The following is a 27902-nucleotide window of genomic DNA, read 5'->3' as shown; positions in this document are numbered from 1 at the left end:
GAGTGGCCTGAAGATCAGCAGGCGGGCCTACACCCAGTTTCTTTCTCTCACGCCGTTTTTAAAAGTAAACTCATGTTTCTTTGCTCCAGACCAGCACAACTTTCACCATGACAAAACGAGGGGAATCGTTGCCACAACGAATAAACAAAGGGACCGGACGTTTCCAGGTAGCAGCTGTTTTAACGAACGTAAATTCCTTCCAGCACACTGGTGCACGCATGCGCTTCGAATAAAAAAAAAAGCAGTTATTCTCCGTAGGCGGAGCCGCGGCTCCTACCAGCCTTTCAGGAAGACACTGCCTTAGCAACGGCAGCCATGACACAGTCTGTGGTGGTGCAGGGTGAGCGCGTGGATCCTTTTAAATCATTTCCTTTCTTTATCGTTTTATCTCTATGACACTCCTTTCCCCTGTGGCTTCCCCCCCCCCCTTCCTACAGTGGGCCAATGTGGAAACCAGATCGGCTGCCGTTTCTGGGATCTGGCGCTGCGGGAACATGCGGCAGTCAACAAGGTAACAAGCCCCGCCCTTTCCTGCGGACGTCAGTTTGTGCGCGCGCAATAGGGAGCCAAGGTTTCGCAGGGCTACACGAAATTTACGCGCCTATTGCCTTTGCGCGTATCTTTTGCCTGGATCAGGGGTAGGGAACGTTGTCTCTCCAGATGGTTTTTGCCTACAATTCCCATCAGCCCCAGCCATTGGCCATGCTGACTGGGGCTGATGGGAGTTGTAGGCAAAAAAAAATCTGGAGAGCCAACGTTCCCTACCCCTGAAGGGACGCTGTTGAGGGATGGGCGTTGGTGTTTTTTTGTTGCGATCGGGCGTGCGCTGCAGTACTTAGCGTTCCTCCTCTCAAAGAGGGAATCGGAGTGACTGTTCACATCACATATTTTTAGCGTAGTAACAAATAACCCTCCCTTTCCTTGCCGTTATTAGGATGAACTATTATAAAAGATCTTTCCATGTACAGTTTACCCTTCCCTTGTAGGCAGTGGCTGTAATCTCCTAGGTAGCCACGGTGAGGCCTCGCAGCCCTTCCTTAACCAGTGTGCCGCAGTTCTCCTTATAACATTAGTATCGCTCCATAGAATAGTGTTCTATCGCGATTAAAAATAATTAGCTTCTGTTTTGTACAGCCTGGCTTTTCTCCTTAACGGTTTGTACAGTTGACCAATTTCAATTCATAAGCCCAGGGATTTTTTTATAGGAAAAATTCAGCAGGAACTCATTTGCCTATTTCACACAGGGTTTTTTTGTAGAAAAAGCCCAGAAGGAACTTATTTGCATATCAGGCCACACCCTTGGCACCAAGCCAGCCGAAACTGCGTTCCTGCTCCAGAAAAGCCCTGCATAAACCAGTTTATAGTCTGGTTTTTGTTTTTTGTTTTTCTTCTGAAATAGGGTTGCCAAATCCAATTCAAGAAATATCTGGGGACTTTGGGGGTGGAGCCAGGAGACTTTGGGGGTGGAGCCAGTAGACATTGAGGCAGAGCCAAGATCAAGGCTGTGACAAGCATAATTGAACTCAAAAGGGAGTTCTGGCCATCACATTTAAAGGGACTGCACACCTTTTTAAATGCCTTCCTTCCATAGGAAATAATGAAGGATAGGGGCACCTTCTTTTGGGGCTTATAGAATTGGACCCCCTGGTCCAATCTTTTTGAACCTTGGGAAGTATTTTGGGGAGAGGCACTAGATGCTATACTGAAAATTTGGTGCCTCTATCTCAAAAAACAGGCCCCCCAGAGCCCCCGATACCCGTGGATCAATTCCCCATCGTTCCCTATGGGAATCGTTCATGGAGGTGCATGATGGCTCTGGGGGTGGGGCTTCCCCCGCCGGCCAGCTGGCTGGGGGAGGGGGGAAGTCTTTAAAACCGGGGGATCCCCCTCTGGGACCTGGGGATTGGGAAGCCTATTCTGAAAACGGGCCGTTTACACATGGACATTTGTGGATCCAGTGGGAATAAGAAATTATTGCATTGTAGCATCTCAGCAATTCTCAAAGGTCAAAGGCACCTTCCTGCCTTTTTCACCAGAGGAAACACTGATTGGCTCTAACACCTTGTATAAAAAGCTTGTTTGGAATCATGGGACTTGCATGGACAGAAGCCATGAAGATGGAAGAGAATTGAATAGGAGTGAATGAAAAAGTTGGCTGGGCCCTCAGCCCAAAGCTTATCTATAATTTTGCATCATTGTGTTTTGCTACATTACGTAAAAATTAATGTGCATGAAGTTATTGCCATTGCTTTCCACCAGGAGTGCCAAACATACAGCCTGCGGGCTGGATCAGGCCCGCAGAGGGCTCCAATCAGGCCCTCCAGCAACTGGCTGTCATCTGCTTCATTTTCCCTTGTATGCTTTTGTTGGTCGCCATTTTGTGTTTCTCCTCGGATAAGCCAGAGCAGCAAAGCAGCTTTTCCTTCTCCCCCCTCCCTTTTCCCAAATGGAGGGAGGAGCAGCCTCAGCCGATAAAGGAGCTTGGCTCTATAGCTCTGCTGGGTGATTAAGTTTTCCAGGCTCAGTTAATCACCCTGCAGAGTTACTGAGACAAGCCTATCTTCCTTCTAATGAATGGCTGAGGCTCCTTCCCCTCCTTGTTGTGCCCCCCGGGGAAGGAAAGAAAGAGCCAGAGCTTCCTTTGCCAGTCCCCACTATCAGGAGAGCTACAAAGAGTGCTTTTAAGACTAGCAACGTTTTAGTGAAGGTATGAGGTTTTTGCCTTGCTACACAGAGAGAGAGATTTGTTGGGCTTGTTATGGGTGTAACTGGGTTTCCCTTCTCTTATTCACTGTACTCATGCCCTCCAGTCTTGCTCAATAGGGAAGCATGTGAACTATTTCTCTCTCTCTCGGCTTGGCTTCGCGAACCAAGATTTAAGAAGGGTGCAATAGTCCACGTCTGCTGCAGGCTCGCTGGTGGCTGACAAGACCAATGTGGGACAGGCAGGTCCGGCCACAGCGGCTGCAGGGAAAAGTCTGATTTAGGGTTGGTCCTGTAGCAGTGCGATTCTTCCTCAATCTCCTTTTGTCCTCAAGACCAGCTATGCGTGCGTTCTCAAAGGAAGAGACAGCCTGGTGGATGGTGTGCCTCCATGCTTTGCGATCTGAGGCTAGGTCAGACCACTGGTGATGGTTGATGTGACAGGTGCTAAGGGATTTCTTCAAGGAGTCCTTGTACCTCTTCTTTGGTGCCCCTCTATTTCGATGGCCGGTGGAGAGTTCGCCATACAGGGCAATCTTGGGAAGGCGGTGGTTTTCCATCCTAGAAATATGCCCTGCCCAGCGCAGCTGCGTCTTCAACAGCAGTGCCTCGATACTGGTAACCTCCGCCCGCTTGAGGACTTCAGTGTTGGTCACAAAGTCACTCCAGTGGATGTTGAGGATGGTGCGAAGGCAACGCTGATGAAAGCGCTCAAGGAGTCGCAGGTGATGGCGGTATAAAACCCACGATTCGGAGCCGTAGATTAGGGTTGTCATCACAACCGCTTTGTAAACATTGATCTTTGTAAACATTGATCTTTGTGCCTTTTTTCAGCTCAATAGGGAAGCATGTGAACTATTTAGAAGAGAAATATCAGCATTAGACTGAGAGTGTGTTACACCCCAGGTTTACCCAGCAAATTTTCCTTTCACATTTTCCTTTGATTGGGGGTCTTGAATTTAAACTTTCCAGATAATAGGCTGACACTGACCACTGTACATGGCTGTCTCTCTGTTCTTGTAGTTGTTTTTTTGGGGGGGAAGTTGTATTTTTTTTTTTAGATAGTCATTTTCCTGGAGAAAATCATACTTTTGTAGACAAGCAAATAGCCCTCAGTCTGTGTCATGGTGCCTTCACATGCTCTTGACTAGTGCGTGAAGCAACTTCTGTACAAAAATTAACAAAGCCCAGCTGCTTCATGTGCCTCTGGGTCCTAGGTTCAAAGCATTGGCTGTGAGATGTTCTGTAATGACTGTCAATGAATCAAAAGTAAGTTTGCAACTTACAGATGTGCACACCTGAACAGCACATATTCAAGACTGGTACAGCACAGACATTGTCTGCAGTTTTTGATGCAATAATTCATAGTGAGAGGTGTCATTTATCAGAGACTGTAAAACAAAATATTGCAAGCGTGCTAATATTTTAAGCATGTTTTATTTTAAGTTAAAAAAAAATCTTTAATTGTGTGTGTGCCCTTTATAAAGTTTATATGTCCGCTACCTGGTATTACATTTTATGATACTCATGGCCTGGCCCGACAAGGTCTCATTTATGTCAAATCTGGCCCTCATAACAAATAAGTTCGACACCCCTGCTTTACACGGTTCAGTGGTGGTGGATGAACTCATTTCTGTTGTTTTCAATGGAAATTTGATCCCTATTGCACATCAAAGCATGAACTCATCCAGAAATAACTGCTTTGGCACTATGGGAATGTGCCTTGTAGTCATGTGCTTCCTTTCTTTAATTCTCCAATTCAGTCCCGGATTTGCATGAATCATAGTTTGCCATTGCATGCAAACCACAGACTGTTTTGTACCTGCCTTCCAAACCAGGACTGTGAAGCATGGTTGAAGATTATTGCAGTTAAGATTGCTACAAGGCCAGAATAAAAAAAGAATGTCCCCTCCCTTTAATAGGAGCTTTAAGTGTAGAAATAAACAGATTAAGATTTTTATTACATTAAAGTAAATAACATCACCTGGTGATAATATCATATTAGGCCTCTATTAAAGGGACAGGACTTTTTTCCATTCAGTTGGCAGCTCTGCTTGCAGTCAAAAGGCAAACACAAGTTGCTTATTCACCTGTGATGGCAAACTAAAAAGGTTACAATCCTAAGAGCACTGTCCTGGGAGCCCCAGCAAATAAAATAGGGCTTACTTCTAAATTGACCAGTTTAGGACTGTTCCCAAAGTATGTTATGTATGCCAGTACCAGAAGTGAAAAGGGGGGTAGGGAGCATGTAAATATGAACCCAGTTCCAGCCACATCTCCCCTCATATCAACAAGGCAGATTCTGCACAAATAAGGGTGCCAACAAGCCTGGTGAAAATGCTCTTAATAGAGGCTTAGAGAGTAGAGATAAATAACATCCTCTCTCTCGGCTTGGCTTCGCGAACGAAGATTTAAGAAGGGTGCAATAGTCCACGTTTGCTGCAGGCTCGCTGGTGGCTGACAAGACCAATGTGGGACAGGCAGGTCCGGCCACAGCGGCTGCAGGGAAAAGTCTGATTTAGGGTTGGTCCTGTAGCAGTGCGATTCTTCCTCAATCTCCTTTTGTCCTCAAGACCAGCTATGCGTGTGTTCTCAAAGGAAGAGACAGCCTGGTGGATGGTGTGCCTCCATGCTTTGCGATCTGAGGCTAGGTCAGACCACTGGTGATGGTTGATGTGACAGGTGCTAAGGGATTTCTTCAAGGAGTCCTTGTACCTCTTCTTTGGTGCCCCTCTATTTCGATGGCCGGTGGAGAGTTCGCCATACAGGGCAATCTTGGGAAGGCGGTGGTTTTCCATCCTAGAAATATGCCCTGCCCAGCGCAGCTGCGTCTTCAACAGCAGTGCCTCGATGCTGGTAACCTCTGCCCGCTTGAGGACTTCAGTGTTGGTCACAAAGTCACTCCAGTGGATGTTGAGGATGGTGCGAAGGCAGCGCTGATGAAAGCGCTCAAGGAGTCGCAGGTGATGACGGTATAAAACCCACGATTCGGAGCCATAGATGAGGGTTGTCATCACAACCGCTTTGTAAACATTGATCTTTGTGCCTTTTTTCAGATGCTTGTTGCTCCACACTCTTTTGTGCAGTCGGCCAAATGCACGGTTTGCCTTTGCCAGCCTGTTGTCAATCTCCTTGTCGATCTTGGCATCTGAGGAGATGATGCACCCCAGGTAGCTGAACTGCTGGACTGTCTTCAGAACTGATTCACCCACAGTGATGCAGGGAGGGTGATAATCTTCCTGGGGTGCAGGCTGGTGGAGAACTTCTGTCTTCTTCAGACTAACTTCTAGGCCGAATAGGTTGGCAGCCTCTGCAAAGCAGGACGTCATATGCTGCAGAGCTGATACCGAGTGGGAGACGAGTGCAGCATCATCAGCAAACAGTAGCTCTCGGATGAGTTTTTCCATTGTCTTGGAGTGTGCCTTTAGTCGCCTCAGGTTGAACAGGCTGCCATCGGTGCGATAGCGGATGTAGACACCATCGTCCTCATCTAGATCTACTGCGGCTCTTTGAAGCATCATGCTAAAGAAGATCGTAAAGAGAGTTGGCGCGAGAACGCAGCCTTGCTTTACACCTGTGCCTATTGGGAAGGGCTCCGAGAGGTCGTTGCAGTGTCTGACTTGGCCTCGCTGGTCTTCGTGTAGCTGGATGATCATGCTGAGGAACCTTGGGGGACATCCTAAACGTTCCAAGATTTGCCACAGGCCTTTCCTGCTAACGGTATCGAAAGCTTTGGTAAGGTCGACAAAAGTCACATACAGAGCCTTGTTCTGTTCCCTGCATTTCTCTTGGAGCTGCCTGAGAACAAATACCATGTCGGTGGTGCTCCTGTTAGCTCTGAAGCCGCACTGGCTCTCTGGGAGGAGTTCTTCTGCAATGGTGGGCACCAGTCTGTTCAGGAGTATTCTGGCAAGGATTTTGCCTGCGATGGAGAGCAGGGTTATCCCCCGGTAGTTGGAGCAGTCTGACTTTTCCCCTTTGTTCTTGTATAGGGTGATGATGATTGCATCGCGAAAGTCCTGTGGTAATTTGCCTTGTTCCCAGCAGGTGACAAGTACTTTGTGAAGTGAGCTATGTAGTACTGTGCCCCCATGCTTCCAGATCTCTGGTGGAATTCCATCAACTCCTGCTGCCTTGCCACTTTTCAGTTGCTTGATGGCTTTAACAGTCTCTTCTAGGGTGGGGATCTCATCCAACTCTGTTTTCACCGGTTGAAGTGGGGTGAGGTGGATTGCTGAATCTTGAACTACGCGGTTGGCACTGAAGAGAACCTGAAAATACTCTGACCACCGGTTCAGTATGGATGCATTGTCTGTGAGGAGCACTTGGCCGTCTGCACTATGCAAGGGACTCTGAGCCTGATATGATGGACCATATACTGCCTTCAGGGCTTCGTAGAACCCTCTTAAATCACCAGTGTCTGCACACAGCTGGGTTCTCTCTGCAAGCTTGGTCCACCACTCGTTCTGAATGTCTCGAAGCTTGCGCTGGAGGTTGCTACATGCAGCGCGAAAGGTTGCTTTTTTCCCAGGACAGGAGGGCTGAGCAAGATGTGCTTGGTAGGCCGATCTCTTTTTTGCCAGTAATTCTTGGATCTCTTGATTGTTCTCATCAAACCAGTCCTTGTTCTTCCTTGTGGAGAACCCGAGGACTTCTTCAGAGATCTGCAGGACGGTAGTTTTTAGGTGTTCCCAGAGTGCTTCTGGAGAAGGGTCTGTGGGGCAACTGAGGTCCTCAATTCTTGACTGGAGTTTTGCCTGGAGTTTTGCCTGGAACATCCTAAAGGCAAGTAAAAATAACATCCTATTAAGCCTCTACGAAAGGGACAGGGCTTACATTGTTGCAACCAAACAAAAACCTCCAAAGGAAGTTTAGAATACTAAGGGGCCAAAGGTTAAAACACCAATAAAGCAGGAGTCAAGTTGCACATTTAAGACCAACCAAGTTTTATTCAGAACATAAGCTTTCGTGTGCTCTCTAAGCACACTTCATCAGATGAGGAGATCAGGTATTGTGGGCTGAAATACAAAAGGACGCATATTTCCTATTTGTAGTCTATCTTAATTTACCTAAATTAGGTGAACTACAACTAGGAAATACACGTCCTTTTGTGATTCACCTAGATTTACAGAAACACCAATTGGCAGAGGACTTTATTACCTTTTATGGCTATCCAAACCAAATGGCCAAGCCACACTGGTTTACCATGTGATCAGTCTGCATACTTAATCAACAAACTGCTTGTATTTCAGCCCACAATACCTGATCCCCTCGTCTGATGAAGTGTGCTTAGAGAGCACACGAAAGCTTACATTCTGAATAAAACTTAGTTGGTCTTAAAGGTGCAACTTGACTCCTGCTTTCTTCAACTACTTCAGACCAACACGGCTGCCCACTTGGATCTAAAAACACCTATCGTTATACACAAAAGTGCACATGTTTATTGCAAAAACATTTAAAAACATTGTAGGGGCCCAAATGAAGCCTCATAAAATCATCAAAGTGACAAATGCACATGAAAGATACATATATGGCCTGATGCGTTTTGGCCTGCAGAGGCCTTCTTCAGAGGTCAAAATACAACAAAGTCCCAGTTAGACAATCAATATAAAATCAATAAACAATCAATATAGGACCCAAAACGGAATGTTCCAATATGGAAATGAATGACACAATTTTTGGAAGGCCACAAATGTATCTGGCCTTATTTCAGCAGCAATTACATATACAGCAAATAATAATATTGCAAATATGCACCTTCCGGTTTAGGTCCTAAAAGTAAAATCTTATCAGGACCAGTGTAACATCAGTATGTATCAGACTTTTGTTGTTGTTGTCCAGGAAGCTGGCATTCCTGTGAAAAATTGCTTTGTGTTTGGGGTAAATGGAGGAATCTCGATACATAAGAATGTCACAGCACATATGGGGCACTGGGATACAATGGTGGTCTCTGGAAGATATATAGAGGGTATATTATCTTAAGAATGCATGCTAGATGTATACATGCAAAGAATTCCTGAATTGTTGCACTTTAATTTCTACTGAAATAAGGTTTCTTTTTTAGAAAGGACTTTACGATGAAGCATTGTGCAGTTTCTTTAGAAATGTGGACACTAGGTAAGTTTACTCTTCTGAATACTTTAAATTATTTTTAAATGACTTTATTTTTAAAACAACTTGGAATGCTGCTGTTGCACCAGCATTTGCACTCGAAAATCTAGTTGACATCTTGTGCTATGCCATTTAAGACATAACTGGAGATCTTCAGCAAGGTTTTTGTGTTTATATGTCATTTGATGGGGTATGAACAGCAGGCCACTTTCGTGAGGGGGGGTATTGGGAGCATATTTGATTTTAATCTATAATTTTTATTATTAGTTTTAAGCTGCCTCGAGCCAAAGTAGGGCTGCCAAGCCCCCAGTCCAGGCAGGGGTTCCCTCGCGCGGGAGGTTCCCAGCCCGCCGGCCCACATTGGGCCAGCGGGAGGAACCTCCCCCGCCGTTGTCAGCAAGATGATGTCACCCGGAAGTGACATCCGGGTCACCCGGAAGTCACCCGCTCTAGGCATTTCCGGGAAAGGTCTATGGTTTTTCCTGGGTGCTGTAGTCATTTGGGAGGGAAAACTCTATGGTGTACCATAGAGTTTCCCCCTCCCAAATGCCTAGAGCGTCCAGGAAAACCATAGAGCTTTCCTGGAAACACCTAGATCAGCCACAAGTGCCGTCGCCAGGGTGATGACATCGCTTCCAGGTGACATCATTGCGTTGTGCGCACGTGCGAAAGTCCTCCACCCTAAGCCAAAGATAAAGGCATGATAGAAATATTGTGATAAATAAAGACCACCTAACATGTCTGTGGTGGATGCCAGTGATTTCAGCACATTACCTCATCAGCATTGCCAATTATGTGTATAACTTGTCTTGTATGCGGCTTTGTGTTCATTACTTTGAAGTAACTTTCTCTCAGTACAGTCTCTGTTTCACTGACTGGTATAGTTTATTGTCCACTGTACCAGGCTGGACAGAGGCATCTGGCAATATGCTGTTTGTTGGAATGCAGGCCCTTGTTTTATAATCCCCAGGAACATGGGAGGTGGTGGAGACTTTTTGGAAGCAACTTTTGAAACAGTATGACACTCTTATCATTTCAAAATCTTTATAGTAAAATTCCCAGAGTGTCAGGATGTCATTTCCTGTTTCAAAACACAATATGGCTTCCACATGCTCCCTCCATTTCCCCCCTGCTGTTCCATTGACCAAGGGAACAGGGAGCATCGCCAGGAGGTCTCCTGCTATTATGGGTTAAGTGACAACCCTAGGCATTTGCCAGAAGGGCCACTTGATAGCACTGTATTTGGCTGACAACAGCAGGAGTCTCACTGTTTCATCCCTTACTTCCCTCACCTTAGATCTTCATTCCCAATTGGGCTAATAATGCAGGATTTCTTAGCCTCTACAGATCCACCTGTCCACCGCTGTTCCATGTAAATTTGTACTTAGTGTTGCTACTGTCCCATCCTGACCCTATCATTCATCCTCCAGGTCTTACCAGGGCTGCGAGGAGAGGGGGATCCTATACACCTGGCTCTTGTTTCCCGCCACAACTCCTCTGGCCAGTGGAAGAAAAATAATGGGGGAAAGAACCACTAGTGACAGCATGACATCAGCTCCAGGGAAAACATGGAAGTAATGTCAGTCCTGTTTAGGAAATGCCAAAAACTCAATGGTTTTACCCTAGAGTTTCCAGTGATTCCTACAGAGGTGTGACATCACTCCATCACTAGCACCACCCAAGGACTCCCATTTTCCAGCCATTGGCTGGTTCCTACTCTGACTTTTGCAGAACCTTGCACAATATGACTGTACCATGTTAAATTACAGCTCTGGTACAACATACTAAGTATTATACTACATTGGTACAGTAACAGTACCATAACTTGTCATGTTCCATTGGACCAACAGCAGTTGTTCTCAAGGCTTCTTGCATTTTGCCTCCATATTACATGATAATATACAGCCATCAGTTTTGCAGTTAGCCGTAGCAAAATTGAAATATCTCTGGAAGTCAAATAGTGGTGCATTTTTTAGTGTCCTACTCCTGTGACAGTAGAAATTTTGCAAGTGATGTTTTTCCCCATCAGTTTTACTCCAGGACAAGAAGAACTTCACTGGCCAAAATTCTATGCAGTGGGTTGCTATGAAAGAACAACTTAGCTATGGTTCAGACACAGCAGCCAACCCATGACTTGCCTTTTACAGGGAAGAACTTGGGGAATCCTCAGAGCAAGCTTTCTTTTTGCCTTTTGGGTGTTTTATTAATGAAAGATTTCTGGATTTGTGGCAAAATATATATAGTCCCTCTATTTTATTTATTTATCTATCGGATTTCTGGTTTTTCTAGATCAGATGGTGATGGTGCTGATATTTCCAGAGGAAAGATTTGCTCCTTAAAAGCACGTGTAAGGCAATATGTGTATGTGTGTTATTATGTTGTTGTTTCTTATGCTTTTAATACCTGTGAAATGTTTTTCAGGTTTTTGGGATTTTAATAAAATATATTTGAAATGATTCTCCCACTGAACATGATATTCATGAGGAGGAAAATGTAGGGCTGCTGTACTGAAGAGTACATTCTAATTGTACCATCTGTTAATTTAGGGAAATGACTGAGTGAAGTGGCCTTTGGTTCAGCTCACCCATTCAGCATTTAATTTGCTTGTAAGGGTTTGCCCCTGCTTTGCACTAAGCAGTCAGAATGAAACCTGATAAACACATTCAAGGAGCAATTATTTGTTTCATGTTTAAATAGCAGCTTGATCTCCGCATCCATCTTCAAAGACGATATAGTGCAATACCCTTCCTGTAGATTGAGACATAAGAATTGATCCAAAACTTCTGAACATGCTTTCAGTGTTTCAAGTGCGTACCCCTGCTTGATTTCCACATCCATTTCCAAAAGGGAGGAAAGGTTTTTTTTAAAAAAAAATTTAACATGATACCTAAAGGCATGCCTTTGTGCTTTACTATTATCTTTCAGATGGTCAGTGTGTTTTGTGAAAGCAGTAGACTACAGCTTCCAAAAATGTGTTTTAGTTAGCTGATACCTTAAATAAAATAACCAAATTAAAAGATTTTAAAAATCCAGAAAAGTTTATTAGCCATTTTTTTTGCAGATAAGCTCCCTGATCCATCTAGCTTGATATAATTTCTAAGCAGTTTCTTCTCCTAGAAGAGCCCCGTTGCTGCAATACTGCAGTCAGAGCCCTCTGCTCATGACCTGAGTTCGATCTCAGCAAAAGCTGGTTGAGGTAGCCGGCTGAGGTCAGTAAAATGAGTACCTAGCTTGCTGGGGGGAAAGTGTAGATGACTGGGGAAGGCAATGGAAAACCACCCCGTAAAAAGTCCGCCATGAAAACGTTGTGAAAGCAGCGTCACCCCAGAGTCGGAAACGACTGGTGCTTGCACAGGGGACCTTTCCTTTCCTCTTCTCCTAGATCCAATTGTTATTACTTTGTTTTCAGCATAGAAAATCAGTAATAGTATCAGTCATCTGTTAAGCAGGGGGTGGTGAAGGCAGTGGGTTTAATTCCCTCTTCTCTGCTGGAAAGCTAATCCATGTATTTATTAATCCGGCTGCAATGCCACTGAGGATGTTCTCCGCAGCTGAGAACGAAATGTCTGGAAGGAAAACTTTCTCCAGTAGAACACGGCACTTGATCCCAAAAGATTCTACAAACCCTAATTTATTAATCTGTTACGTTTTTATCCTGCCTTTCACCAAAAATCTCAAGGTGGCATAATTGTTCTCTCCTCTGTTTTATCCTGTAATAGCCCTATGGGGTTAGTTAAGATAAAAGAGAACAAGTGAGCATTGCTCACCCAGTGAGTATCATGGCAGATATATATTATTGGGTATCCCTAAGCCTAATTCTTTGTTAACCACACCATACTTTAAATAAGGCTCAGTGTATACAAATGACTGCTCACACAATTGAATCTGGTTCTGATCCAGCTCCAATGCAGTGATTCTGGGGACTCTAGTGTACGTGTCACCAACCATCTTGCCAGTCATTTCAGTGAGGGGACAGCTCTGCATGAACATCCCTTAAAGTGGAACTCTATTTATCGCTCTGAGATACATTCACAGAAAAATCCATTGATTTCAATGGGATCAGGTATTCAATGTATTTGAGGAACTGCAGCTAAACAAATTTAAAAATTAAAGCAAAAGAAACATTTATTTTTCTCTACTGTTTTAACTTTGCATAAACATTTTAAAAGCATGGTGGTGGGTCATTCTAAATTATCTTTTATTTTTGTGTTCAGGCTCTGCTGATTGACATGGAAGAGGGTGTAGTAAATGAAATTCTTCAAGGGCCATTGAGAGATGTCTTTGATAGTAAGCAGCTGATCACAGATGTTTCTGGCTCAGGAAACAACTGGTGAGAATGAATTCTGTTTTATAAATCTTCATACAGAATATTCTTCTATTAATTAGATGGAAGTTGAAAGTACTCTTACATTTCTGCCTTTTGTACTTTCTGATAAGCACACTAAGATCAGCTTTTAGTTTTTGTATCATGAGAAAAGCTTTGAAAACAAACAGGGAATTGTGCCACATCTACTGTTTCTTTTCCTTTATAAAAAGTTATCTAATTCCATGTATCATGTTACTGTTTAGATATTCTTCTGTTCCTGGAAGTTTTTCTTCTCTTTTGAAAGGTAATCTTAGGGATATGAACAGCTGGCCAAAGGGATCAAAAGAAACAGATGGACCTATAAGCTAATAAATTCCAGCTTTTAACAAATGCCTTTCAGTGGAACAATCAAAGGAATGGAAGATTCAAACTAAAACAGATCAAAAGTAATGACACCCTCTAGTCTTAAGAGCATAGTTATGAAGTTCCAGGCCATAAAACTCCTCGAGAAAGTGTGCAACAGAGGAAGTGATGTAATATTAAGTTTAGCAACTAACTATTGGTCTGTGGTTATTAACTGGGAGCCATTACATCTTCCTCCTTTTGTGTGAGAGCCTGGAAGTGCAGTCTTTAAACAGGAGCCCTGTGTAGATATAAAGCAGGTTTCTCACAACCTGTGTTTGCATGTTGAGAGTCATTTAGGGTTGCCAATCCCCAGGTGGGGGCAGGGGATCCCCCGGTTTGGAGGCCCTCCCCCCGCTTTAGGGTCATCAGAAAGTGGGGGAGGGGAGGGAAATGTCTGCTGGGTACTCATAATTCCCTATGGAGATTTATTCCCATAGAAAGATCCACGGGTATCTGCGGCTCTGGGGGCCCTGTTTTTTGAGACAGAGGCACCAAATTTTCAGTATAGTATCCAGTGGCTCTCCCCAAAATACTCCCAAGTTTCAAAAAGATTGGACTAGGGGGTCCAATTCTATGAGCCCCCAAAGAAGGTGCCCCTATCCTTCATTATTTCCTATGGAAAGAAGGCATTTAAAAGATGGCAGTTCCTTGAAATGTGATGGCCAGAACTCCCTTTGGAGTTCAATTGTGTTTGTCACACCCTTGCTCCTGGCTCCACCCCAATGTCTCCCAGCTCCACCCCCAAAGTCTCCTGGCTTCACCCCCAAAGTCCCCAGATATTTCTTGAATTGGACTTGGCAACCCTAGAGTCATTCTTTGAAATATGCACTTCCTTCCCTTCTCTTTGGAGAGCGTTTCCACTCTTTCCTTCCCAACATTAACAATGATATATATATTAACACAAAACAGAATTCAGTCCTAAATTAGAAACTTTTTAAAAAACGAGTTTTAAGTTGGTGTACATACAGTGGTTGTAAAGTAATATGGTTTGTATCAACCATTGTTTGTTTTCCACCTTAAGGAGATTCCTTCTGTGTTTATGCAAGTGCAAAGGCATCATGAATACTCAGAAGTGGAATTCCATCCTTTTAAAAATTAAATTTTGTGTGTGTAAATTTGCAAATATATATAGAGAGAGACAGAGACAACACAAGATGTATCAAAGCTTACAACAATCAAAATTTTGCCATATTTTCATTAGGGGGCTAAAAGAGATATTTTGCCTTTTCTAACTTTTAAATATAATGTGTAACAGTTGTCCTAGGGAAAGAGGGGGAACAAGTATGCATTCCAAGACTGGTTCCCACTTGCACCATATACTTTGGCACCAAGTTTCAGTGGCAACAAACTGAAGAAAGATAACATTTTTCAAAGTATTTTTTTTAAATAATAGTATTTTTGTCTTGTGTTCTTTAAACTATAACATGGGCAGAGCAATCCTGAGTTATACTCAGACTGAAGTGGCCAGCCGCCATGGAAGCCAGGTGTTGGTAGTCAGCTCTCTAAGGGCCAAGTTATGCTAGAGTGGGGAGGCGGAGCGGGCTGCTTGCTAGATGGCATCCATGGTGATCCCGCTAAAGTGTGACCTTCTGGCAGACTGTTGAGGCAGGAGGGGAGGGGCACTTTGGAGCAATGGGTGTGTCCAGTCCTGAGGCAGGTGCCATCACACATGAGTATTGGGGCAGAGAGAGACAGCTCTGGAGAGCCCAATCACTTCTCATAGCCTGCCCCCTGACAGAGACCCAGGCCAATGACAGGCACCCAGTGACATAGTCATCTGCTTTCCCTGCATGTCATTATATTCTATGAGCAAGCTCCCAATGAATACTTTGAGTCCACCAGCTGCAATGGCTCCCCCAACACTAACTCAGAGAACCCCCATGACCCAGCCGTCCACATGCTATGTGTGCAAATGCCCTTCCCCCTAGGTGCCAGAGGAACCCTGTCCTGGAGCAGACATAGGAGTCTCAGCCATGCACTTATTCCATTAGTGCCCCCCCCCCCCGGTTGCATCATTCTCCTGTTCTCCATTCTGTGATCACAACCCCAAACTGAGGGTATGCATCTGGCCCAAAGCAACCCCCCAGCTCCCATGGTACAAGTGGGGAACTCTCAGACTCCCCACTCCAGCCTTACACTCTAGACAGCGTGATGAGGTGGCTCATTCACCCAGAGGTGGGCTCTCCCCTCTTCACATAGAAGCCTGCGAGGCAAGTGGGCTCTCCCTCTTAGACATTCCCTCAGGCAGCCCACAGGGGAAGTGGCAGATGGGGTGGGGAGCAGAGAGGACTGGAGCTCTGGCCATGTAGCAGCAACCAAGCAGCAGAGACAAAATTGAGCCACAACACAGACTTTATTGCACTGGAATCCATGGCAAGGGATGATGACGCCATCCACCTCCACTCTGGGGACTGAGGATGGCTGGCATGGCAGGAGCCTAAGTGGTAACAGTGTTTACAAAATATAAGGAGACCAAAGGAACCCTTCCTATATGCTTATCAATTAATCATCTGATCAGTACATTAACATTCTAATCAACTGATTGATATTAAGCTTATATTCTACACATTAGTACTGATCATTATAAAATTGATTGAAATCAAAAGGAGGTTTACGTAACATATTGATTATAAATCATGCATTATGTTCATAAGGTCATCCAGTGTTGTCCAAAAATCTTGAAGTCCAGATGAAAACTCCGGACAATTATCTTAGTTTCTATATTAAATCTTCTACCAGTGGAGTGTGTACAGTTGTATAGGATAATAGTTCATTTCAAAAGACACCATACAATTCACTATAACTACATCAATGTTGATCTGCTGTAACTATTTAGTCTATGTCACATCTCTGTTTCTCCTTCATTAATCTGGAATCAATCCTAATGAGACATAAGCAGCAGAGCCCTCCTGCAGGAATAAAGGGACTTGGTGGACATTATGGCCTATGTGCATAGCCAAGGATTGTCAGAGCTGAAACCAAGGAATAATATATTAAAAGTATCTATTTTTTTTAGGGCTGTGGGTCACAAAATGTATGGATGTCGGTACCGAGAGCGTATCATAGAAAAGCTGCGGAAGACAGCAGAGCACTGTGACTGTCTGCAATGCTTTTTTGTCATTCATTCCATGGGAGGGGGTAAGTATTTTTGCAGCCCAGCAACTAGAAGAGGAGAAATGAAGCAAATCAGTTCAGAGAAATTTTGAGTATAATAATCTAAAAATAATCTTACTAAGGAATAAATTAATTAAAGCCATTCTGAAATTTCTGATTAACTTTACACTCATGCCAGTGCTGTTTCTGAATTGTGTCCCTAATATGTAGTGCAAATCAGCTGTTTATTTTCCCCTTTCCTGATGCAATATCTTCCACCACTCCTTGGGCTATATTTTTCTAAATATTTGTTTAGTGTTCCACACATCTTGACTTGACTGCCAGTCATTTTTTGTGTTTCCCACTGATCCAGCTTCTCTCCCATGTCCTCTGCTATGCATAGATACTGCTTGCTGTTTACAAGCGCCTTCAAAGGCCAGCAGAAGGTCAAAGAAAAAAAAAATTACCTTTCCCCAGTTACACGTACATGCCAAAGGAGTAGAAGGAAGGGTAAAGTTTATGTCTCCTGCCCAGCACAGTCCTCTTTCTCCTTCAGACTTTTCTGCTCTGAGGAAGGAACTTGAGAAAGAGAAATACCCCTCACTGTGTGTTGGGTCAGGAAGTCAGTGGAACCAAAGATAATCACCACTGATAACTTTATTTGAAGATCCCTGCTGTTGTCACTAGCAAAGCTCCAGCTCTTTAAAATCAGTGCAGAACAGAGAATCCTGTTTCCTGGCCAGTCTAAAATGGCTGCAAGAGTGGAATCCAGGGGTATCTTAGAGACTAACACTATGTCTGCATAAGCTTCCGTGAGCCAGATCTCTGTGCTGTAGGAGGACACTTCAGTGCATGTGGGGAGGTGAGCTCTGGCTCACAAAAGCTTATGATGGAAGAAATTTCTTAGGACTTCAATGTGCCTTTTCAGGTAAGTAAGTTTGCCTTCATAGACAACAAAACCAAAGGAGGACTCAAAGCAGTGGTTCCAGATGTCCCTGGGATTGGTTTAAATTGTTGGTTAACTTATGAATGTGTTAATTTATGAATGTGTTTTTATTGTTTTACAGGGAAGGGTGGTCTAGAAGCCTAAAATATAAATAAAGAAGGTTGCCACTGCAACCTGGGAAATTCCTCGATATTGGGAGGGGGTGCCTGTAGAGAGGGGAGTTTGGGGAGGCATTTAATCTATGGCATACCATAGATAGTCTACCTTCCAAAGCTGTACTTTTCCCCAGGGAAACTGAGCCCTGTAGTGTGCAGATCTCTTGAAATTCTGGGAAAACTCTAGGTCCAACCTGGAAGTTGGCTACCCTATGAGGAATCGCTGCGGCCTGTAGGGGCTCTTCTTAGCCTGTTTTATCAGACTGTAATCTTGCACCCATATCAGTAATTTTCAGCTATGCTTCTTATTTATCTGTTTGAGTCTCTGACCTGCTCACCCATCTAGTTAGGGGTGGGACGGTGGCTCAGTGGCAGAGCATCTGCTTGGGAAGCAGAAGGTCCCAGGTTCAATCCCCGGCATCTCCAAAAAAAAAAAGAGTCCAGGCAAACAGGCGTGAAAAAACCTCAGCTTGAGACCCTGGAGAGCCGCTGCCAGTCTGAGAAGACAATACTGACTTTGATGGACCAAGGGTCTGATTCAGTAGAAGGCAGCTTCATATGTTCATATGTTCATATATATAAACTGCTGTTGCGGATGGGAAACCACCAAGGAACACTCTGCAGTGTAGAGGCAGGCAATGGCCAATCACCTCTGCTTAATCACTTGCTTTGAAAACCCTACAGGGTTGCCATAAGTTGGTTGTACACACACTGTTGTCACTATGCTCATTTTGGGATGCATGTCATAAGATATCCTTGGCAGCATAATGGCACCTAACCTGTTCTCTTCCCTCAAACTCCTCTGTTAGCTTCTGTGTGGTTTGTATGATAAAATAAGTGGAATGCCTTTTTAATGGATTGCATGAAATACATGAATAATATTAAATACCATAGAGGGCTGCACTGATGACTCATTATGCAACTCGGGGTTTGCTTGAGACTGACCAGATCTGGATGCCTTAAGACACATCGCAGCCTTATATTTTGCCGCTGAAGATGATGCGTTCTTCAAGAGATGGGGATTACTTCGCGTACTGACCCCTGCGGACAGGTTAGGCAGCAGAGCATTAGTTTGAGAGTTAATAAAAGACCGTAGTCAGGACCGTCCTGTGGAGCAAATACCCCTGCCTAAGTTGATACATGCAAATACCCCTGACTCAATCCAGCATATATTGCTTGATTGTTCTTTATACCATAACCTCCGTAAAGATTTATTTGGCAAGCTTTCTTTTTCTCCAGATTTGTCCATTCTGCCACCCTGTTATTATTTATTGAGTGAGATTGAGGGGGTGGTTAGTGAGGCTGTGGCAAAATTTCTGGCTGACATCCTTAAATTTAATTCTGACCATGTTTGAATGCATCTGTAAGCTCGGTTTTATCTTGATTTTATCTCCAATGTTTAATTTTTTATATTCTGTGTATTTTTATCTGAATCTATTATGCCATTAAAGGTTTGGTATGGTATGGTATATTAAATACCTCATTATAAGACATCAAACTATGTGTATCATTAAACTTACTCAGATCAATTCCAGTCCAAAATTGTCTGTAAAGTGTATAGTGATCTCTAGATGTTAAAACATTATGGACGTAATATTAACTTTTTGATATTCTGTCAATCTTACCATATTCAATAGATCACATTCACTCTTAAGCTAGCTTGGTTTTTTAAGTCTTATCTTGCCTTTCTAACATTTTGTACAATTATTACTACTTGTGGTCTTTGATAGACTTTGCACCTGTGTAGAGCTTTGATTCAGAAACTTCTAGAGAGACCTTTGGGTGTGAGAACTTCCTCACCTCAGAGACCTGGTTTTGTTTTCCTTTCTTAGCTAAGAAGAAAAACTAGTTCTAGAGAGAGGATGATTCTCTGCCATGAACAAAACATAACTGAGTAGGAAAGCACTTCTCCAAGCATACACAGTCCGAACTGTATCTTTGAGTATCTTTTTGTTCCTAAAAAGCTAGCACTAGAAATTTTGAATTGTAGTTTTCTGTAGGTGCTCTGTATCAGTAGACCACTCAAAGAACATTAGTTGCAGATAAGCAACCTTTTATTTTTTTTACAGTAAGCATATAGAGTAATGGCTCACGCAAACAGGATATTAATTCTGAAAGCATCATAGAAACTCTGAAGACAACTATAATTGAAAAATGTTATTCAATACCTTTGGTACCTTTACCAATATTTTTAACCCTAGTACCCTCTATGACATATGACAAAAATCAGTTTTAGTCTAGAAGGTGGTAATTGTTGGTATTATATATTTCCAAGGTCTCATTTTAAAACAAATTTTCTTTTTTCTTTTTTTAAGGATTAAATTACTAATTTGGAACTTTTACTGTTTTGTGGTAGATCCATTCAGTCGTATATTCCTTTTGAAATTATATTTCTAAATGGAAATAAATATAATGGTTTAGATTTTGTGGGACAAGCATAGCACTAAACGTGGGAAATCCATCTTCAGATTCTCCAACAATTGACTCAAACAGCAGTCTTGTCGGGGTGGGGGTGTTACTCCTAGTAAAGTGTCCTTAGGGTTGTGCTGTCAGGTATGTTTATTCAATCCAGGCACCACCATAAAATTAACATGTTGTAGGATTGTAAATCCGTGCACCAAAAAATAGGACTGCCTTTCTCTCCTGTTTAGTTCACATTTAAAAACACATAAAATTAAGAAAGGAAGGGAGATGAAATGTTCCACTGATCACAGTGGGATTTACAGCTCCTGGAGTGCTCTCTAACTTTAACCATTCACATAACTGGAAAAGCTAGCAAATTTTTCACTTGCTGCAGGAGAGCTTTTGTTATGGAGAGTTGTTGTTGAGACTAATAGGCATTATGCTTGCTCTTGCATGAGAGCATAATGAATCAAGGGACTGCTTGGTTTCTCAGGGCCTCACAGATATGTAGGCACGGGGAGTATTGTATCCTTAGTATTTCCTCAGCAGCTCTGGGAAGAACAAGGTGATGCCATCATTTAATGCAGAAAAGATAGAATCAGTCCAGTGCATTCCTTGCTCACAAGTAGGAGGAAATTTTTGGGCTGGGGATGTGGTAAAGTAACAAAAAGAGAAATCAAACAAAATTACTACACAAATATTCACATATGAGCTGCCACCAGAAGAGGTCAGAAGAAACTAAAATAGAAACCTACTTCAGGCACCCTGACCCGGATAACCCAGACTAGCCCAATCTTGTCAGATCGTGGAAGTTAAGCAGAGTTGACCCTGGCTGGTAAATGGATGGGAGACCTCCAAGGAATACCAGGGTCATGACATGGAGGCAGACTATGGCAAACCACCTCAGAACATCTTTTGCTTTGAAAATTCTATGGTGGGGTGGGGTGGTTTTGCCATAAGTCAGCTGTGACTTGATGGCACTTTCCACCACCACTTTAGGCAGCTCCCATTGTGAACACAGATAAAAGCTCATCAATCTCATGATTTCTTAGAAAATTCAGCATAGCAGTTTTAGTCTCATCTTTTTGTTTTAATGTTTTTTTCTTATTAAGTGTAACATGCCTGGAAAAGCAGGATTTAAAAAATTAACCATAAATAAGGTACAAGACAGTCTTTAAAGTACTTTCACAACATTGGGTCTTTTTTGTTTGTTTGTTTGTCTCTTTGTTTTTCTTTGAGTTTAGGGACAGGATCTGGCCTTGGTACATTTGTACTGAATGTGCTTGAGGAGGAATTTCCAGAAGTATATAGATTTGTCACTTCAGTTTATCCTTCGAGAGAGGATGATGTCATTACATCTCCTTATAACAGCGTCTTGGCCATGAAGGAGCTCAGTGAACATGCAGACTGTGTACTGCCAATTGAAAATGAAGTAAGAATCTGTATTCAACATTTCATCTGCACATTACATAGGAAGTACAAGCAGAGATCTGCAAGGAAATCATGGGGAGGGGAAATCCCACCCACCCTTCTGCTAGTCCCCACTTTCTCCTGCAGCTTCTTTCTGTCCCCCTGCCTTTCTCTCCTTTGCCCTCCCATCATCTCATTCTACTCCTCATGCTATCTGTCCTTCCCCTCTGCCTCTCCCCAGGGCCAGCCTTAGACTGTCTGGCACCCTAGGCAAGGCTAACGTCTGATGCCCCCCCCCCCGGCACTGATAATGTCACCAAGTCACATGGGGCACCCAGTTTGGTGCCCCAGAAGACCGGTGCCCTAGTAAGTCACCTAGTTTGCCTAGTGACAGGGCTGGCCCTGCCTCTACCACAGCCTCTGTCTAACTTGTTCATTTGCATGCGTTGCACCCTCCCTTGTTGCCTCTACCACTGCTTATCTTGCTTGCTCACCCACCTGCCCAGCAGCACACCTCTCACCCTCTCTGCTGCCTCCGTTGTCACAGCCTGGCTTACCTGCCTATGCCATCTACTTCCCTCTGCTTCTACTGTCACTTGCCTGGCTTGCTCATTTGCCTGGTTTGCCATGCTTCCCTCAGCCTTTCCACTACCACCTCCTTTGCCTTTATCTTTTGTTCCTTCCTCTCTTTCTTGCTTACCTCACTTTCTGTGGCTGGTTGCCTGTTTATGGAGTTGCCAAGCAATCCTAAAAATAGTGGCTGAGGTCTTGTGATGTAACATCACAGGGCCTTGTTTGGTTCTGTTAAATTGAAACTTGGAGGATTTTTTAAGAAATCTGCTCACTTTTTTCATTTTGAAAATTGTTGGAGGTGGGTTAACATGGACTGCAGACTTTATTAACAGGTTAATGGTATTAAAAGTGAGCAGAAAAGAGATCTGTGTGGGTGCTATCATTACTTCTTTTGTTTTAATGTTAACAGTTTTCACTAATATCCTGTATTGTTTGACGCCTGGGTCCTGGTATCCCAAAGCAAACAACTTTAGTCTGAATGGGGGGGGGTGCTTGTGTTGCCAACCTCCAAGTGGCTCCTGGAGACTTCTCACTATTGCAGTTGATTTCCAGACAGCCAAGATCAGTTCCTCTGGAGAAAGTGGAGGATAGACAATTTGGCGCTATACCCTGCTGAGGTCCCTCCCTGGGCTTGATCCCCAAAATCTCTAGTATTTCCCAAACCAGAACTGGCAACCCTATGATGTATGTACATAGAAAGTTAGTAAATTTGTGCATTTGTTTAGGACACAGAACTGAAGGATTTCCTTAAGCAAATGAAACCTTGTTAAGACATGGATTTGTAACAAAGCTTGAGTCCATGTCTCCAGTATCAGCATGTTTAAACCTAACCATTCAGAACTGTGTTTAATTCTCCATCTATGATATTGTCATCTTAAAAGAATCTGGTGCAGTGCTTAAACTCATGACGTACTGATATGGCTAGGAAGTACTCCATTTTAATTACCATTTGCAGTTGATAAACACACCTAAAGGGTAGGGTTGCCGGTTGGCCTGGGGGGGAAATCCCTTGTCCTTTTAATAGAGACTTAATGTGTAGAGATGCAGTTTGTAGAGATGGGCTGTTGAAGCTTTTTGTGATGTGCAAGTAAATACCTAATACATAATATTAAGCCTCTGTTAAAAGGACACAACATTTTTCTCCATGCTAGCTGGCAGCTGTAATACATGGATACATTTAGTGTACTCAGTTTTATCTCAATTCTGCTAAAAGCTGATAAAAATTAAGTTTTTAAAAATGTTTTCTTCCTAAGTCTTTATTTGACATAGTTAGTAAAATCAATCAAATGACCAAGTGTGGAAAGCTAGGATCAAGTGTAAAGCAAGCTAGCTTGGTAACTTCAAGTGGAATGAAAACTACCAAGGAGAAACCCTTTGATGCTATGAACAATATTGTGGCCAACTTACTGTTGAACTTAACAAGGTGAGCTTTTGAGAATTTTAATCATAAATAAGTTGTAAATGATATACTGATCATCCTTTCATCTTTGAGAACACAAACATTCTCTGCTGTGCTTGCAAAAGTTGTGCAATGAACACCTTAAAATGCCTTGAGAGCAGATGTTAAGATATTTCTACACTTTTCATTTATGTTTGTAAATGATGTAATTTGAGGGGGGGAAGGTTGAATACACACAAAAATTCTTCCTTAAGCTGAATCAAAGCCCTTGGTTATCTAAGTCAATATTATCCATTCTAACTGGCAGTGGTTCTCCAGGGTTTCGGATCACCTCCATCTGATCCTTACAACTAGAGGTGCTGAGGACTGAACATGGGACCATCTACATACAAGGCTGGGAGAGCACCACTGAACCAGGATCCCTCCCTATGTCAAAATAAATAAAGCAATAATGTATAGTTTCAAGAATTTTTTTAAAATAATGTAAATCCAGATTTGTTTAGCTTTAGTAGTACTTAGAAAATTTAAAAAAACTTGGGGATGCTTATGAACCTACCCTTGTTAACAGAAAACAGATTGTTAATGTTGCCAAAAGTACTTTCTTTCAGTTATGTTTGTAAATTGGCTCCCCATTTGGATTCTACTGATCTGGCCATGCCACTGCAATGTGCTATACATGATGCTGTAGCTTCAGTGCTTCAGCAGCTGCTCTGGTTCCCCTGTTTGCTTCCATACCCAATTCAAAGTGCTTGTAAGAGCATTTTATTTCTGAATGCATTTTTGAGGAGAATGAAGTTTTGAGAAGATGTTGTTGTAAATGCTTGGCTATGTTTTTTGTCAGTATTGTTTTAACTCTGCTAAGTTGTTTTAAATTGTTATTGCAACTTGTTGCCTGTGTGGTCAACCTCAAGTCTTAAAAGAAAAGCAATATTTAAATGTTTTAAATAAATATTTATACTGAAGGAAACTTATTTAATAATTTAAATAAAGGTCTAGGAATATGTGGTCCTTCCTTGGACTCTTCAGAGTTTCTCAGACTCTCCCTGCTAGCAGAAGGCATAGACTTTGGGTTCAGTTTAGACCAGGGGTGGCCAAAGTGTGGCTCAGGAGCCACATGTGGTTCTTTCACACATACTGTGTGGCTCTTGAAGCCCCAAAAGTCCATCAGCCTTCTCTTTCCAGACTAGTGCACTTGCTCCCATTCTGTTTGAAGATGGTTCTCTTCTTTGTGAGATAGATATTGGCTGTGTCCAGACTGCTGGCTCAGGGCAGCAGCATCCCAACCTGGAAGTGAGTTGGTGGAAACAGGAGCATCCTGGAGCATCCAGACAGTGTGCAGTCTGCCGCCAGAACAGGGAAGGGCCATGGGCACCTTGGAGGAGCTTCCAGAGTGCTCATGTGCCCTTCCCCTGCTCCCCAGGCGCTTCCCACCCATCCAGACAGCCAGGGAGGTGCCTCGGAGGCATCTCAGCAATTTGGTACCTCGGAGGCATCTCACCAAAGTGGTACCTTTTTGAGCCAGCCAGCCTGCAGGTAGGGATGGGTTGAGGGTGGGAGCAGGATGGGAGGCAGATGTGCATGTTTGGGCATGCTTTTTTTGTCTGCTCGCCTGCTGTCCCTGGGGCAGCTTAAACTGCCAGTCTGGATTCAACCATTCTCGGATATCTCAGCAGGCATGGGGAGTCTGTGGGGGCAGGGCATGATTTGATCCCCTGTTAAAGTAGAAACTTGTAGATCAACCGGTTTAAGTATCATAATATGTAGAAGTTCAATATAGACAACAGCCACCTTATAGCACAAGGAATGTTCTGGTATCCCCTCAGAAGGTTTCCTGTGTTGCACAGAGGCTTGTTACCCACTGAGGATGGACAATCAGCAAAGGCTGGTAAATCAGTTGCCACAAATGAGTGTTAAATGAGTTACTAACTGCATATTTGTATGCCTTTTCAAATACAACTGAATAAACTCTTCATTAGCAAACATTATATAGAACTCTTGTAATCACTTGTGTGTTATTTTCAGCTCTGCTAGGTTTGAAGGATCACTTAATATGGACCTTAATGAAATCACCATGAATTTGGTCCCCTTTCCTCGACTTCACTACCTGGTTTCCAGTTTAACTCCTCTATATACATTGGCTGACATTAATGTGCCTTCTCGAAGGTGGGTAGTTTTTCTGAATTGTGCATCTTGCCTCTTGCCAGTAAACCATCAGTCCATTTTTCAGATATTCATAATAGCATTCTAATTTTAAGCATAATGCCCTTTCTTTGTCTTTTAGACTGGACCAAATGTTTTCAGATGCTTTTAGCAAAGATCACCAACTGATAAGAGCTGACCCAAAGCACTGCTTGTATCTTGCCTGTGCTCTTCTAGTCAGAGGAAATGTGCATGTTTCAGATCTACGCAGAAACATAGAAAGGTTTGCATAAAATATATACTAGGGGAGAAATTTCTCCCCCCGCCCCCACCCGCCCCCAAAGGCTCAAAGGAGACTGTTCGTTCCCTATTGTGTGTACATCTGCATTTGTCAGGGGAGTGGGGGTGGATACTATCCTGAGTAATTTAGTGAGTTAAATAATTGAGTTGTGAATTTTCTGGGTAGAGAATGTGTATACATGAAATGTTACCAACATTTCATATTTTAAAATAAGATCTTTTATAAGCCAGGCCACAGTGTATCAGGGGCAATCTCTTGTTTGTCAATACTGTGATATTTGACACATACTATAACTGTGATTGCTTGGATTACTAGATGCCTACCTATTTCTGCACATGACCTTCTGAAAAATATATAAATGTGTAATACCTAAATATGTGTCTTTGGTTAAATACCCCTAAGCCAAACAAGCTGTTGAGTAACATAAAGTGATCATAATTTAAACTTGAAAGAATAAAATGTGTGCAAATATAATGGGTTTTGTATTGCTGAAATTACATGAACATGCCTATAGGAATAGGCAAATATGATATTAATATTTGTGCTTTGTGGTGCTCATTTTATTACTCTGTATTTACTTCTAGGTTGAAACCTGCACTTAATTTTGTATCCTGGAATCAAGAAGGCTGGAAAACTGGCTTATGTTCAGTACCTCCCGTCGGCCATTCTCATTCATTGTTGGCCATGGCAAATAATACTTGTGTGAAACCTACTTTTCTAGAGCTCAAGGAGAGATTCATGAGGCTATTCAAGAAAAAGGTATATCCCAGAATGTAAAGTAGTGCTTTTATTAATTCTGTTGTGCTTCTATTATAGTTGATATTAGGAAATATTTAGTGTTAAATATTCAGCACAACTGCTAGTTTCCCCTCTGTGTTCCCCTCTCTGACTCCAGAGGGGGTTATATATTACAGGTTTGAGTAATGGTCAATATGCCACAGTTGACATGTTGGTCATTAATGGCTTAGTACATACAGTGTACTAGAGAGGAAGAATGGTTACAGGGGCTCCATTATGCCCTGTAGATCTTCTCTTGAGCAGACACAGCTGCATGTATGTGAGTGACAGAATTAAAACTTTTTAAAAGGCATATTTCCTACATCATTTTCCATGTCAGATAAAAGAAGCTGTAAGCTTGATTTTAGTTCTCAGTGTTGGAACATTAGTTGATAATATTTTTTTAAAAAAATGGGTTGGATCCAGACTAAATTGGAAATTTTCGAATTCCCCCTTCCCACTGCAGATGCCCCCATGTCATTTTTCAGTGTCCCCTATCTCTCAGAAGCAGCATTTTATGGTAATCTGTGCAAGGAAAGGGCGGGGGGGAAGGCTGCAGAAAAGTTTAGTTCACTTTTACAGCAAAGCATATTATTGAAGTAATATTTATTCTTACAGGCTCACCTTCACCATTACCTACACACTGAAGGAATGGAGCAGAGCTGTTTCTCTGAAGCCCTTTCATCTTTGTCAGATCTAATAGAAGAGTATAATCAGCTGGATGCCATGAACTGTGGACCTGCAGTAGATCCACCAAGACTGAAGATAGCTATCTAATAATGAAGGGGGAGAATGTTAAAAAGTTAAGCTAACAGCACATGCAATCCAACTAATGTTAAGCACTGTTAACACACTGATTTCATTGAGAAAAACGTAAGAACTCATAGCACATTCCAGATGAAGTAAAGTAACAGATGGCCTTACATGATGGCTCAGAATGTCATTCTCAAGGGATAGTTAAAATGCTCAGCTTGGGTGACAGTATCAAACTAAGTGATCTGTTTGTCCAATTGTGCAGAAACTAGATTATGTGCTTTATGGGAATAAGCTAGTGTAGAATCCTCTCACAGTGTGCCTTTCCTTATGTACTGTACTATAATGTGTTTCTTGTTTATGCATCACATTCAGAGATACTTCTGTATATATAAATTATAAAAAGTTATTTTTACTATAGTTGTAAA

General features: G+C 42.8%; 1 protein-coding gene across 1 annotated transcript; it reads left to right on the top strand.

The window, feature by feature from the left end:
• The first annotated feature begins 222 nt into the window (after window positions 1-222).
• Window positions 223-27902, top strand: TUBE1 (tubulin epsilon 1). The gene is made up of 12 exons (XM_060238296.1): window positions 223-340; window positions 438-511; window positions 8768-8820; window positions 11104-11161; window positions 13029-13144; window positions 16542-16663; window positions 21367-21554; window positions 23359-23528; window positions 25527-25667; window positions 25786-25926; window positions 26529-26703; window positions 27340-27902. The coding sequence occupies exons 1-12, from the start codon at window positions 316-318 to the stop codon at window positions 27496-27498; spliced, it is 1422 nt and encodes a 473-aa protein (XP_060094279.1). The 5' UTR covers window positions 223-315; the 3' UTR covers window positions 27499-27902.

This window comes from Heteronotia binoei, chromosome 1 (genome assembly GCF_032191835.1).
Source record: "Heteronotia binoei isolate CCM8104 ecotype False Entrance Well chromosome 1, APGP_CSIRO_Hbin_v1, whole genome shotgun sequence".
Taxonomy (NCBI): Eukaryota; Metazoa; Chordata; class Lepidosauria; order Squamata; family Gekkonidae; genus Heteronotia; species Heteronotia binoei.
This window is presented reverse-complemented; position numbering and strand designations above follow the sequence as displayed.